At 30.6% G+C, this 13859-nt stretch overlaps 3 protein-coding genes across 5 annotated transcripts; 2 read left to right on the plus strand and 1 right to left on the minus strand.

Annotated features, from left to right (window-relative positions):
• The first annotated feature begins 317 nt into the window (after positions 1-317).
• LOC108904959 (chromatin modification-related protein MEAF6) lies at positions 318-6570 on the plus strand. The gene is made up of 4 exons (XM_018707688.1): positions 318-430; positions 502-705; positions 2341-2377; positions 5935-6570. The coding sequence occupies exons 1-4, from the start codon at positions 359-361 to the stop codon at positions 6183-6185; spliced, it is 564 nt and encodes a 187-aa protein (XP_018563204.1). The 5' UTR covers positions 318-358; the 3' UTR covers positions 6186-6570.
• On the minus strand, positions 3495-8942 carry LOC108904958. 3 transcript variants are annotated; one of them, XR_001964249.2, is made up of 7 exons: positions 8524-8557; positions 8281-8467; positions 7678-7792; positions 7401-7621; positions 7157-7319; positions 6997-7104; positions 3495-3719 (listed from the first exon to the last, which is right to left on the minus strand). XR_001964249.2 is itself a non-coding variant. In XM_023457401.1 (6 exons), exons 2-6 carry the CDS (start codon positions 8464-8466, stop codon positions 7070-7072), a joined length of 720 nt encoding a protein of 239 aa, XP_023313169.1. In that variant the 5' UTR covers position 8467; positions 8894-8942; the 3' UTR covers positions 6654-7069. The 3 variants fall into 3 exon arrangements, 2 of the variants coding, with proteins under 2 accessions (XP_023313169.1, XP_018563203.1); XM_023457401.1 differs by lacking the exons at positions 3495-3719; positions 8524-8557 and adding an exon at positions 8894-8942 and having other exon boundaries at positions 6654-7104; XM_018707687.1 differs by lacking the exon at positions 3495-3719 and having other exon boundaries at positions 6654-7104.
• A 1202-nt stretch (positions 8943-10144) lies between these two features.
• On the plus strand, positions 10145-11836 carry LOC108904946 (peroxisome biogenesis factor 2). The gene is made up of 4 exons (XM_018707674.1): positions 10145-10561; positions 10610-11026; positions 11078-11287; positions 11673-11836. Exons 1-4 carry the CDS (start codon positions 10454-10456, stop codon positions 11760-11762), a joined length of 825 nt encoding a protein of 274 aa, XP_018563190.1. The 5' UTR covers positions 10145-10453; the 3' UTR covers positions 11763-11836.
• Positions 11837-13859: the final 2023 nt, after the last annotated feature.

Here is a 13859-nt window from a genome sequence, read left to right on the forward strand (position 1 = left end):
GCGTTTGTGTTTGTGTATTGTAAGTTTCGTAATATGTCAGAGTTTCTTACGTACCAGGGCGCGTCGGTGGCCGTGCGGAGGGCTATGTTTTCCACAGCCTGTAATAACTTTAAGTGGCTTTTTGCCGCGTGACGCCACGCCGTGGAGGCGTAGGTTAGCTGCGAAATGGGACACTAACGCCCTCTAATTTGGTAAGATATTTGTTTACATGCAGTTCGTACTCCTTGCTCCTTGTGCAGTCTCTATGTATGTGGTCATGGAGTCTAGTCTCTCTGCTTTTGGTGTTCACTGTTCAGTTCACTTTCACTATTCATGTTTCAGTTTGACATTTGACCGAACGCAGGAAGTTGAAATAAACATGTCGAAAAATAATACAATTGATGCTAGACAAGAACTAGCAGAATTAGTAAAAAGAAAATCAGAGATTGGTGTAAGTATTTTCAAATTGTAGGCTACAACTATACTGAAATTTTTCAAATACTTTTATGAATTTTATTTTAGGAAACTTTAGCGAATTTAGAAAAACAAATATATGCATTTGAAGGGTCCTACTTAGAGGACACACAGCTTTATGGTAATATTATTAGAGGGTGGGACAGGTATTTATCGAGTAACAAGACGACTAACTCCAAGGCTGATAAAAGAAACAGAAAATTTAAAGAAGCAGAACGACTTTTTTCAAAATCATCTATAACTTCTATGGCTGTAAGTATATTTAAATGTGCACAACTTTAAAAAAACCATACATTTAATAAGTAAGGAATTGAATATCAAAATGCACAAGTAATGCCACCACTTGAAGGCATATTATGCTTTATTGCTTCATTTTGAAATAACAGTTCCAGTTTGAATTGAAATATGTATTTAAGTATTTCATTGAAAATCAATATATATATATATCGACGTTCGCAAATAAGAACATCGTATCTCAATTTTTAGTAAAAATTAGTAAAGATTACTTTTCTATATAAGAAGGCCTTCTTTTTCAGCTAAAACCATGTATTCCAATTTATTTTGAAAAATATATTCAGTTTTTGAAAAAGTATTTTTATCGTATCTATTTTGTATAGAAATTTAACCTAAATATTATCGTAACAACAGTTACAATTTTGCTTATACAGTTTAAAATAAACATATTAATCGTATGTAGAGTTGCTCCTGGATTATAGCAAACATGCTTTTTAAAGAACATCGTATTTTTATATACGATTATATTGAAGGTGTAACAATTATTACACCGTTTTATTGCAAGTGAACATAAGATGTTAATACTTTTTTGAGAAGTATGTGGTATTTTCATCTTAACTTAACATACGATGTTATTACTTTTCTATTACTGCCGGTGGTGAGTGTATACAACTCTGTATCTTTAGATATGATATTCTAGGTTTCTTAGATATAGAGATAGTTACATCTCATCTCTACATAATATGTTAGTTACTTAAAAAATAGCAGATAGTTCCATCGTATCTTACTAAAGTTAATTTAAAAAGAAAAATAATAGTAATTTTCACTATACGTTTATAAGAAATTGTTTCTGTACCTCATATTTAGACTGTAACCAAATTTCATATGGTAACTTTGAAAAGATGTGTTGCAATTAAGAGAAAACCTCTAGAACTTTAAACCTACTTTGTGAGAAACCATCATTATCGAGTTACGATGTTCTTATTTGCGAACGTCGATATGTTCATTTAATCTTTCTTATTTTTTAACTGGCACACATATTCTTAATGTGATAGATAATGCAATGGCATGCAAAGATATATTCATTTTTAAAATTTTCCAGTGGCGTAGAAATTATATTAAAAATAGGGGTTATCAGAGCCCCCCTTAGGGACGCATATGATTGATCTATTTTCACAATAATTTGTAAAATCTATTGAGCTTTTCATTCGTACACTTCACATTAAATATAAAACAAATGGCTTTCATAGTTTAAGAAAAATAAATAAAAACCAAGAAATAAATGTTTTCTCAAGAGCATATATCTGAAAGGAAAGTGTATACTACAAAATTACATTATTTTAACGAGATTTATCGATGGTTAAAGTCCTAAACATAAAAAGTGAATCATTGTGTATGTATGTCTTAACCATACCAGATTGAGAAAAAATATATATTGGTATTATCCATGAAAAGGCTCAATAAAAATTTTGCTGGAAATATATTTTGCAAATAGTTAAGAGGTTAATGTTTATTATTACATTATATTAAAAATCAAAGTAAATTGGGATAGGAAAATAAAGCATTAAATATGCTGGCTATTTAGTTTAATTATATTTTGACCAAAATAATATTCTTAAATAATGGATTTAATAGATATTATCTTTTTTTCAGGCTGTGAGTGGAATAGTCGATCAGAATCCTGAAAAAAGTAAGAACTCTTACGATGTAGATAATAATAATCCATATGCATATAATAGTAGTTAGCTTTTATTTTTGTAGATTTTTGTGTAAGTAGTGTTATATTTATTAAAGAGAGTATATTTTATTTTTATATATTTGTTTTAATTTAGTTCTTTCATTTTATTTTATAGTTTTATTTAACACTCGTTTCTTTTTCTTATTTTAGCAATGTCTAGACAAACATGATTGGTATATCATTTATTAATATGGTGTAGTATTAATATTGTTGAATCTATATTTTGACTTAAATTTTAACATGCTTATACAGAGCCTTTATAAATTACTACAAGCCACGTAACGAGCAGTAATTTTGTTTGGCACAGTAATTTTATCCTTCACGTTGGCAAATAAATTTGGATAAAATTAAAAATTATTAAAACAATTAGATCAAGATCCGCGTTTTTTCAAGTGTACCCCCTTCCGCACAAGCCTTTGGCTTTTGGATTTGGGGGTTGTCTCATTTCTGTGGTGTGTTTTATGTTTTTTTTTAAGATTACGTTAAAACATAACATTTTATTTCACCAGCTGGTGGGATTCTATTCAACCAATTAGCATTATCTCGAGCGTAGACGTAACAGTTTGTCATTGTTCATCGTAAACGAATCATTAATATTGGTGATGCTGAGATTTAGGGATTTTCAGTTGGCAATACCAGTCGTGCAATGTCGATTGCCTAAGTTCGGCAGTCACGTGACTTGTAAACATTTATGAAGACTCCGTAGTTGATATAAACTTCTATTATCGGGCAGTAATTATATCCTGCAACAACTATTTAACATTCATTTTTTTTTATTGTAAATTGGTTAAAAAAGAAGAGGAAATATGAGTGATTTAATTGTCACTAGAACATACAGATGAAATCTATGACCCCTTGTGTATTTTGGGAAAGGGAGGAAATATTTCAGTGTAACTTTTTATATTTGAATATAATCATCCTTGTCAAGAGAATAATTTTAAATATTATACTTCAGAAACAATATTCACGCTAGTTTCTAGGAAAAATATGGAAACATTCAAAGAAACCTATCAGTGATACGAGATGCCTTTCATTTAAGAACTTTAAAATGGTTCACTTTGGTCTGTGTGTACAAGTTTCAGAGCTTTAACTAATTCGGGTATCACGTAAATCACTATAACAGTATTTTCTTTATTATATTTGGAGAAAAAATGTCTTAAGTTTTATTTTTAAATTCGGATTCTTCTTATATTTGACAAGGATTAGTAACATTTTTTAATTTGAATACGATGCATGTTTACCTTAGAATTCCTGATATACCTCTTCCTGAAGTTACCTGTTGTAATCTCCAAACCTGTGGATTAACATGAAAGTTCCAAAATTTATATGAAGGATTTTAGAATTATGTTTACTAAATACATACTTATTTCATTATTTTGGGGCATGAATGTACTGTAAGCAAGGCATGTCTTCAAGTGTATATTTTTTTATACTTTCAAAAATTTTTACCACATAATTTAATATAGCATTTGTCAATCTTTTAGAAACATTTTTTAGACAGATTTTTTTCCATTTACTAAACTGTTTTACTAAAATTAAAATAGTGTATTTATTTTGTGGAAAAGAATAATACATATTTAATATAGAAGATAAGAGATGTATTCATTATTTTCGCTGATTTTAAATTGTACTTTTATTATAAAAATATCAATTCGCAATATACAAGATGTACCATAAGTCTAGCTGTTGCCAGAAAAAAATAAGATTTTTTCTTATAAACTTGCGCCTATCGTATTTTATTTTCTTAAAATGAGATGCTAATATCTCCAAAAGTAATCTAAATATGTTATTGAAAGGAGAAGGGCCCCTAAGGCCGGTTTTTGGCCTAATTTATTTTTGGCTGAAAAAATCTGAAATTTTTTTTAGTACCTACTAGCAATACTGAATTGTTTCCACCCTAAATGGACCAACCCCCTCATCCTCCTTTCCCGCTCCACCCCCTTAAATGAGATGACACATTTACATTGAATAAAATGAAAAAAAAATCAATAATTATACATAATGTTTGTGCATATTTGATTAGCCACTTTGAATTTCATGATTCTGAATTCATAATTGTAATCAGTGATCCAAGAAAGTTTCTATAAACAAATAATTGAAGATTATGAAGATCTTTTTAATTTTTTTATCCGCCATATGGAATGTCATTTTGAATTTTATAATTCTGCCTTCAGATTCATAATCACAGACCCAAAAAACCCCACTACCTACACAAAAATTCATGCATTTTAGACATTTTAATTTTTTTTCCGCCATTTTGAATTTCGTGATTTAGAGTCGAGGTTCGTAATCATAGACCTAAAAAACCCCATTACAAAAAAATTCATGCATTTTGAAGACATTTCAATTTTCTTGTCCGCCATATTGGATCCGCCATTTTGAATTTCGTGATTCTGAGACCAGATTCGTGATCAGCGACCCAAAAAACTCTTCATATGTAAGATTCATAAGAATTGAATGTGTCTCGCATCTCTAAGCTCTTTAAAGATTCCTCTAATAAGCGATGGTTTCCCCGGCATTTAAGGGGGTGAGGGGGTTGGTCCGTTTAGGGTGGAAATGATTCAGTATTGCTAGTAGGTACTAACAAAATTTTTTTTAGATTTTTTCAGCCAAAAATAAATTAGGCCTAAAACCGGTCTTAGGGACCCTCCTCCTTTGGCGGGCATATATTTTGATAACTTCTAAATAACTTGTAGCTATTACTTTTTAAATGAGTTATACAAGGTGTTTGTTGTAGTGCAAACCAAAAATATTTTTTTTTAGATTACAACTCTTGTAGTTCAAATTTTGGGGTCCTAAATTTAATTTTTTTATATACTTTTTTAATTCTATGCCAAAATGTCCTCTTATCAAAATTCGTGAAACTATTTTGTCATGTAAATTACATATATTTTGTAATTATTTTAACATGTAATATTATTTTATTGTATACCAGAACAAAAAACTTATGGGAACCGTATTTAAACAAATAACTTTAACCTCCTTTAATGAAAATAAAAAATATAGTTCATAAGAAAAAAATTTCTTATGTTTTGGTGTTCAGTTGTGTATTTATGGTACATTACTCTGAAACATGCCATTTTTATAAATGAATATCTTTTTTAATTTTGATCATACTATAAATATTATGAAAAAATATATTTTCAGATAGTGAATAGACAAATAAATTTTTAGTAGAATGTTCTTGATAGATAAAATGTTATTTACATTTTTGTGACAGTATTGCTATTAAAATATGTACTTCCAAATACTTTTCTATCGAATGAAGTTGCATGTATAAGCGTGTAGGTACCTCAACAGAAAAATTTGCAGGTAATACAAAATTTGATTCATAAAAGCTATTTTGACAAATTTCAAACAAGACATAATATTTTTATACAATCTTATCATTTACAGAGAACGGATTTATTGATCATGTAAAATATGTAAAATAAGGATGTTTTTCTGTGAAGGTATAATATTTTGCCTAAAGTTCTTCAAAACCGGTTAATAAATTTCTTATTTCACAGTTGACAGACAAAGTGAATCAGAATCTCCAACTAATGAAGATTCTAGTGACACAAATATTGGTATTATTAGTAATCACATTGACTCAGGAGTAAAAACAGCTGGAAAACAGCATGCAAATGCAAATTCTTTTACAAATGGAACTCAAAATGGTATAGATCGAGGTAGTCCCATTCCTGATCTTTCTGCGAAACAGAAAAACTTTGTGTCCAATGCGAAGAAAAATAATAACAAAAAAGCTAGGCATAGGTAACAAAATGAGTTTTTAAATAAAATAATTTAACGTTCAGTATTTTATAATGTAATTCACTGGAAATAATCTTCGTAAGTTTTATACAAATTATTTTGTGACTATCTCTATTATTGAAATAGATTATGGAAATGTACAAAATGTGATCTATTTAATTTAGTTAGCTTATTTAAAGTACAATAAAATTAAGTTACTGTATTATTATTTATTTGTGTCCTTTAATATACTTTAAATAAAAAATTGGGGCGGGTATTAAAAAATGTTTAATATTTAATTACTTGTAAAATTAAGCAAACGTGAACTGTTCTTATAATTGTATTATAAAAATTGTATGAAAGATATTTAAAAATATATTACATTTTATTTACACTATAGTATATAGTTTTGTAAAAGTATTAATTATTTTCCATTATTAATAATAAGATATAACTGCAATGTTGAATGAGGAATGGTTCAATAAAAATAAAAATGTCATTGAAAACTATAGTCCTTGATAATAAGAATTAATACATTTAAAATTTATTTAATGTCTTAGAAGTTCTAGAAATCTAAACATTTTTCTGAACAACTGTTAAATTATTGACTTCATTTAAAGATGATTGTTGTTATGTTAACGAAAATATTTGTATGGACCGGATGTAATGAAAATCTCTACATTTTTATTAATATTTAAAATAGTATTTGCCAATGATTTATGCAATTTTTTGTACTATTTTAATATCAGATAGATTGTAACTAAACTAAAGAGATTGAGCAACATATCTATCCATTTTCTTTTCATTCATGTAATTGTAGAAAACATTAAATTAAATACCTTATTTATGCAATGAAATCTTAAATATTGCATAAAAGCTTCAGTCTTAAATACTTGGATGAAAAAATAGCTCTTAAAATCTGTTAACAGATTCTGCAAATCTAGATTCTAAAATGAAACAAAAATTAGCATATTTTTTAGTAAAATGCAAGACACTTACGTTGAATAATTATCGGAGCCTTTTTCTCACCACAAAACTGAACAACGATATATAATAGAACCGTTATTATCAAAACGCTTGAAGTAGAAACTATAAATACATATTCATTGTGTCTTCTAAATTTACAACAGTTAACACTCCAGGAATTCCATGTGCCATTCATCTGAAATATTGTAAATAATAATTCAATTAATAATTCTTTAACACAATCAAATATTTTTTTCAAAATATTTATTGCTCTTACTAAATCCTCCAAGTCGATACAAACTCCAATTCTTTCATTCGCGTTACTAATGCTTCCATAAAAATTACTTAAAATAATATAATCATCCATGCAGTGACTACACAAAGCCTCAGCATCTGTATTTACAGTACAATTACTAAAGCTATTGTAGTAATTGTGAAATGTTTTTGCCATTTTTGACTCTGTACGAGTTTGGGTTCCATTTTCAACTACATAACATTCTAAATACAAAAAAAATATATTAAATTTTAATATCAAGTAATTTCAAATTTATTACCGTAACATTTTGCTCGATTCCAAAGATTAATAGAATTAGAATATTGTGTTTCTAAAACTTGTAACCTATCTAAATTTATATAGTAGTGAAGACATTCTGTTCCATTTACGGATACCTAAAATAAACACAGCGCTAGTTACTTATTTGGAAACAGGTACCTTGGATCGTATAATGGAAAATTTGTAAATAAAATTTTAATCTGTTGAGAATTGATGAATACTAGACATAACTAGACAGTCCGGGATTACAATGTAGGGAACAGTCCGTAAGACAGACATAGGACAGCTATTTTTGCGAATGTTGAACTAAAAGGTAAAACTCAGGCGAAGCACGTGAGGAGCCCTTTCCATAGAAAATTCTGTATTCAGTGATAACTCTAAGCAACTTATTTCACTTATGATTTTAAATCTAAATGTAATCTAAAGATCGTCAGAGAAATAACTTGACTTTTGTTATATAGAATTGCTCTAAACATATATTTCTTACTCGTTACAATAGGCTATGTAATTCCAGATATGATAACTCTATAATATATTCTGGTGGTTTAGTAGAATAAACATAATAAATTGAAAGTGTTGTACCTTCATGCTAATTAAGTTTTACCTTCGACAAATTTTTGTAACTCTCCAATAGGTCGACATAAACATCAATACAACTTTTGCATAACGTTATGGGTCTGGAATAATTAATAGAGCACTTAGTAAATTCTGAAACAGTTTTAGCAAAATTATCTTTTACGGTTGTGCAATCTTCAAAGACATCACTGTCAATTTCTGAAGTATTGGACATCCTAAAAATTAGAAATAACTATATTTGTAGAAAATTAAAAAGGGAGACGATACGTACGAATTTTTAATGAATAATAAACTAAAAATTAGTAGGTATTTGTACATTTTAATTAATTATTATATTTCTACATATTCTTTAAAATTTATCTAAGAATATATTTTTATCTTTGTTGTTTATTATCAAACTTAAAACTTAACCATAATTCTTAAAATTCTTTGATGACAAATTGACAAATGACATTTATGACAATTCATATCCAATCCACACAGCTAAAATCTATTATGGTTTGTTGTGGCGTTGTGGCTAATGGCTGATTTACATTTTGTGAACTAACAAGTGCAGGTGAGAAGTGATTAGTTAACATGTTTTTATGGTGTTAAGTGTTAAGTGTAAACAAAATGTTTACACAGTGGTAAGTGCTTCTTACAAGTCCAAAGTGTCGGTACAGAATCACGGCGTGGGGTCACGCGGCAAAAAGTCACTTAATGTCATTACAGGCTGTGGAAAACATAGCCCTCCGCACGGCCACCGACGCGCCCTGGTACGTAAGAAACACTGACATATTACGAGACTTACAATACACAAACGCTACACAGACAATAAGACAAAACGCGGAGAAACGATTTGACGTAGCCGCTAGACATGACAATCCCCTCCTCAGGCAAGCCGTTGACTACGTACCCGACGTGACCGACAAACACAAAAGACCTAGACACCAACTTTTTGACCCTGGGTGACCACCCCAATGCCCCCCCCCCTGCCCGCTAACCTTTTCTGTTTCAGAGACAGCCAGGATCAAGAAACGAAGACAACGACACACACACACACACATACACACCCCCCATACCCTCCTTAACCCTCCCCTCCCGCGCTAGCCTAAGGGCCACCTTAGCAAAGCGCATCCCAGGCTGCATAGCCGCACTACCCTACCCAACCATACCACACATAAACATGACACTACCCCCGGGGTTTACACAGACGAGCCGGCGAAGCAAGAAGAGCGCCAGAAGAAAGGGCCCTAGCCGGCGGGGCCCAGCCAGGACAAAAGGAGGTCCCACAAAGCGCCTACACCGGCCGCATTTGCGGTCGGGGTAGACGACGGATGGGGCCCACCTACGAAGGCTGTCCAGGCCTACACGAGATGAGGCAGGATAAAGAGGGATAATCCCCCTCGATCCCAAATCATTGAGGCCAATTTCTAGCCATAGAATAATGGCGAACTGAATTTTGTAATTCAATGCGAATGACGGAAGATAAATTTAATGAGTTACTGACTATTGTTGGACCAACTATAGCAAAATCGAATACATTTATGAGAAGTGCATTATCTTCAAAAATTAAACTACAAATATTTCTGTATAAGATTAATACTGGATGCAGCTTATGCACTCTTTCGCATCTTTTTCGTTAGAGTATCCAAAGCAGCTATATCGTTGATGATTCCTAAAATCTGTGATGCTATATATAGTTCTTCAGTCCATTTCATGATAGGAAATATCGTCCGTACTTATGTACTTGTCAAAAATAACGGCTTGTCAAACAGTTAAATAGTGTAGTTCGGGCGGGCCACGTTTGAGCGGCGGCGGCGCTACGATTGCAGGAGTACGCGGGTGTGCGGGGTTAGCTACTTAACAGAGAAAATAGACCGTGCTTCTATTCACTTTACTTTGCACTCGCACTTCGCACTTGCACTAATCAGTTAACAGCGTGAGCGTTTACACTTTGATTTTACTTATCACTTAACACCTGCACTTGCTACTTAACAAAATGTAAATGAGCCATAAAATATCGAGTTTTGTTCGTTGCTTCACATATCGATACTTTAAAATTTTGATACGTATAACAATCGTTAATCCCTAAATTGAATTGACGTAGACGTATTGACATTGACGGCTTGACTTGACCCGAAATTAACCTCAAATCAAAATAATAGAAAGTTTTATTTGTGTTTATTGACGAAGTCACAAAATATATCAATACAACAAAAATGAAAAATAATTTATTGCGTGTTACACAAATGAATGCAGTTTATTTAGATGAGGAAATTTATAAAGCTTTCCGACTGCTTTTAGATCAAGCCACTCGTTACTTGCCTGTAAGTAAAAAAAAATGGATTATATATTTATTTACTTATAAATTTTAGCCCGGACTTACTGCGCCGTATGAGTCTGAAATAAATTTATTTCTTCGTTTAGCTATAATAAAATATTCTATATTCAGCAATTGTAATACATTTGGACAACAGTTGTTATCAATCAAATATGAAAATCTGTCATATACTAAGAAAGTATTATATATGATTGGTTGTTGTTTAGATTATATAAAAGTTAAATTGGAGTTGTGGAAACCATCCCATGAAATAAACAATACCATTTCTAATATATATACTTTCATTAAACTTTTCGATTTTATTAATTTATCTGTGTTTTTACGAAATGGTGTAAAACCTTTGCTTATTGAACGGATTTTAGGATTAACACAAGTATATGTGTCTGACATTGGTCAGCGTCAATACGAATCAAAGTATTTAGCAAGAGAATTATTGTGGAATAGTTTTATCGTAAGTAGAACATGTTCCTATTAAATACATTTTACAAAAATAGTGTTGCAGGAAATTTTAGTGTATATCTTACCCCTTATAAATTATCATAAAATGAAAAGAACATTGAGGAATTACAATCTTCTACGTAGAAAACCTATTTATACTGTTATGTCTAATAGGGTAATAACGATGCATTCGAAATGTGCATATTGTGGAGAAAATCCAATTTTACCCCATCATATGGGTTGCGCACATATTTTCTGTTATGTTTGTTTAACGGTAAGTTACTAATGAAATTGATATTTCATTTATTAAATTAAAAAATGTGTATATAAAGTTTGATGAAGGCCAGTTTTGCTTCTGTGTGTAAATCTGTAAAAAATTGTTTATTTATTAGGTATTTTTATCAATAGACATGTTCTGCTTAAGAGAATATCCAGAATCCAGAAAACTTACTGTGTTTGGAAGATACCTAATACTTAATACGATTAAAATTTCTGTATAATATTTCTACCTTTGAATACAATTCATACATGAGTATTATTTAATAAATTGCAGATTTTTGTAGTATGGATTGTTTTGTGTTTAAAGGTGTGATGTACTGAATGTCATATTCTCGCTTCATTTATAATTGAAAATTTGTTTATTTTAAATAATTTTTTAGGGCAATCAAACAGCAGATTCCAGATATGAATGTCCCTTGTGCGAACACAGAAATCCAAATATTTTGTGTGATAGGGTGGCAGTACTGTGATATTATTTTTTATTTTGTTATCTTTTATATTGAGTTTTACATGAATTAATTAAAAGAAACTATTTTACAAGGAATATTTTGTTGTTTTAATGAGCAGAATATTAATTTTAATTTTAAATTTACGTATTCATAGATGCGTTATTTCCAATCCAACATTTTTGAATATACAGTATGTCCGCGGATTGAGTTTACAAGCGGACAAATGGGCCAAAAAGTGAAAGATACGAAAAAAATGCATTCTTGATAAAAGTTTTTGCTTGTTTAGAAAATACGAATCACCATGACGAATTTCATTTTTGTTGTACAGGGTGGGTCAAAAACAAAAAAGTTATTTTGCTTAAGAGTAAACATACCTTATTTTGCAAGCTACGAAAAAAGACATTCTTGATAAAAGTTTTTGCTTGTTTAGAAAATACGAATCACCATGTCGAACTTCAATTTGGTTGTACAGGGTGGGTCAAAAACAAAAAAATGTTATTTTGCTTAAAAGTAAACATACTTTATTTTGCAAGATACAAATAAAGCATTGTTAATAAAAGTTTTTCTTGAAATAATGAATAAGAGTCGATATCTGTCCATGCAACACTCTTACAATAACACCTGCAATATATCGTACTTAGAAATGTTTGTTACATTTTTTAGCGATGAACTCGAACATTTACCTACCATTAAATTTTCGCCAAAAAATGTATTTTCAAGAGGATGGTTGTCCAGCACATTGTGTTCGTGAGGTAATAGAAGAATTAGACAGAATTATCCAGGCTGTCCGTTCAAGATCTCAGGAAGAAATTCCTTCTGATATTTAAGGAAGCAATTAGAATAATGTATTCAATATGGGGGTTGTGTTTCTGAAATTTGGTATCTTCATCATATTGCTTTGTTTACTTTTTTTTAGCTTAATTCTAATTATGTTCGTATTATTTAAAAACACTTTAAGATGTATTTTAGTTTTGTACTTTATTCCCTGTATAAAAAATTAAATTTTTGTTAACATGACATTCATTTCTCAAGCTAAAACTTTTATAAAGAATACCTTTTTTCGTATCTTGCAAAATAAGGTATGTTTACTTTTACGCACAATAAAATTTTTTTGTTTTTGACCCACCCTGTACAACAAAATTGAAGTTTGTTGTGGTGATTCGTATTTTCTAACTAAACAAAAACTTTTATCAAGAATACCTTTTTTTCGTATCTTTCACTTTTTGGTCCATTTGTTCTCTTGTAAACTCAATCCGCGGACATACTGTATATTATTTTCGATGGCACAGCTACATATTTGTACACAGGGTTTTACAAAAATGTGGGTTAAGTCATTCATCATAGATACCTAGGGTTACCAGATCTATTTCATGACATACCCGGAGATATGACCGTACGGGGTTTGGGTTTAAAGAAATCGATGTAAAAAAAAGGAAATATCTAGTTCGTGACCCAGAGACATGGATGATTTCGACGGGGCGTTGTATAATTGATGTTTAAAAAGAGCTCGAAGATGTACCATCAAAACCCGAAGACTCCGGGTCAAACCCGGAGATCTGGCAACCGTATAGATACCTATTTTTTATTTTTTGGGTGTTTCTGATTTAAGGTCCAGAGTGACAAAGTTACAATTTAAAAATGGAATTCTAATAACGTTACTATTTTGGAGTACCAGTGGAGGCAAGGAGGGATTTAGTATTCATTAATGATTTTTGTCTTTTTTTGTTTTCACGTTTGTAATAGTATATTATGTAACAAGTGTTGTAAAAAGCATTTTATGCACGAATGGAAAAGTTACGCACGACATAAAAACACAACGTCTGCGATCAATATAAGATACCTATTATGTACGGTAAAAAAATCGCACAGCTTGGTAAAAAAATCGTACAGTTTTCCTAGCAACTGCCTAGCAACGGTCAATACAATACTGTTTGTATTGACCGTTGACCAAGCTGTGCAATTTTTTTACCGTACGTAATAGGATTCTTACATTGATCGCAGACGGTGTGTTTTTAAGTATTTATAGTAGTGGTCGTAGGTAAAGACTTTAATTTGGGACTTGGTTTACGAGATATTGTAACTTCTTTAACCAAATTGCTGTTTACTTTCCCAACTTAT

This window comes from Anoplophora glabripennis, unplaced genomic scaffold (genome assembly GCF_000390285.2).
Source record: "Anoplophora glabripennis isolate ALB-LARVAE unplaced genomic scaffold, Agla_2.0 scaffold98, whole genome shotgun sequence".
NCBI lineage: Eukaryota > Metazoa > Arthropoda > Insecta > Coleoptera > Cerambycidae > Anoplophora > Anoplophora glabripennis.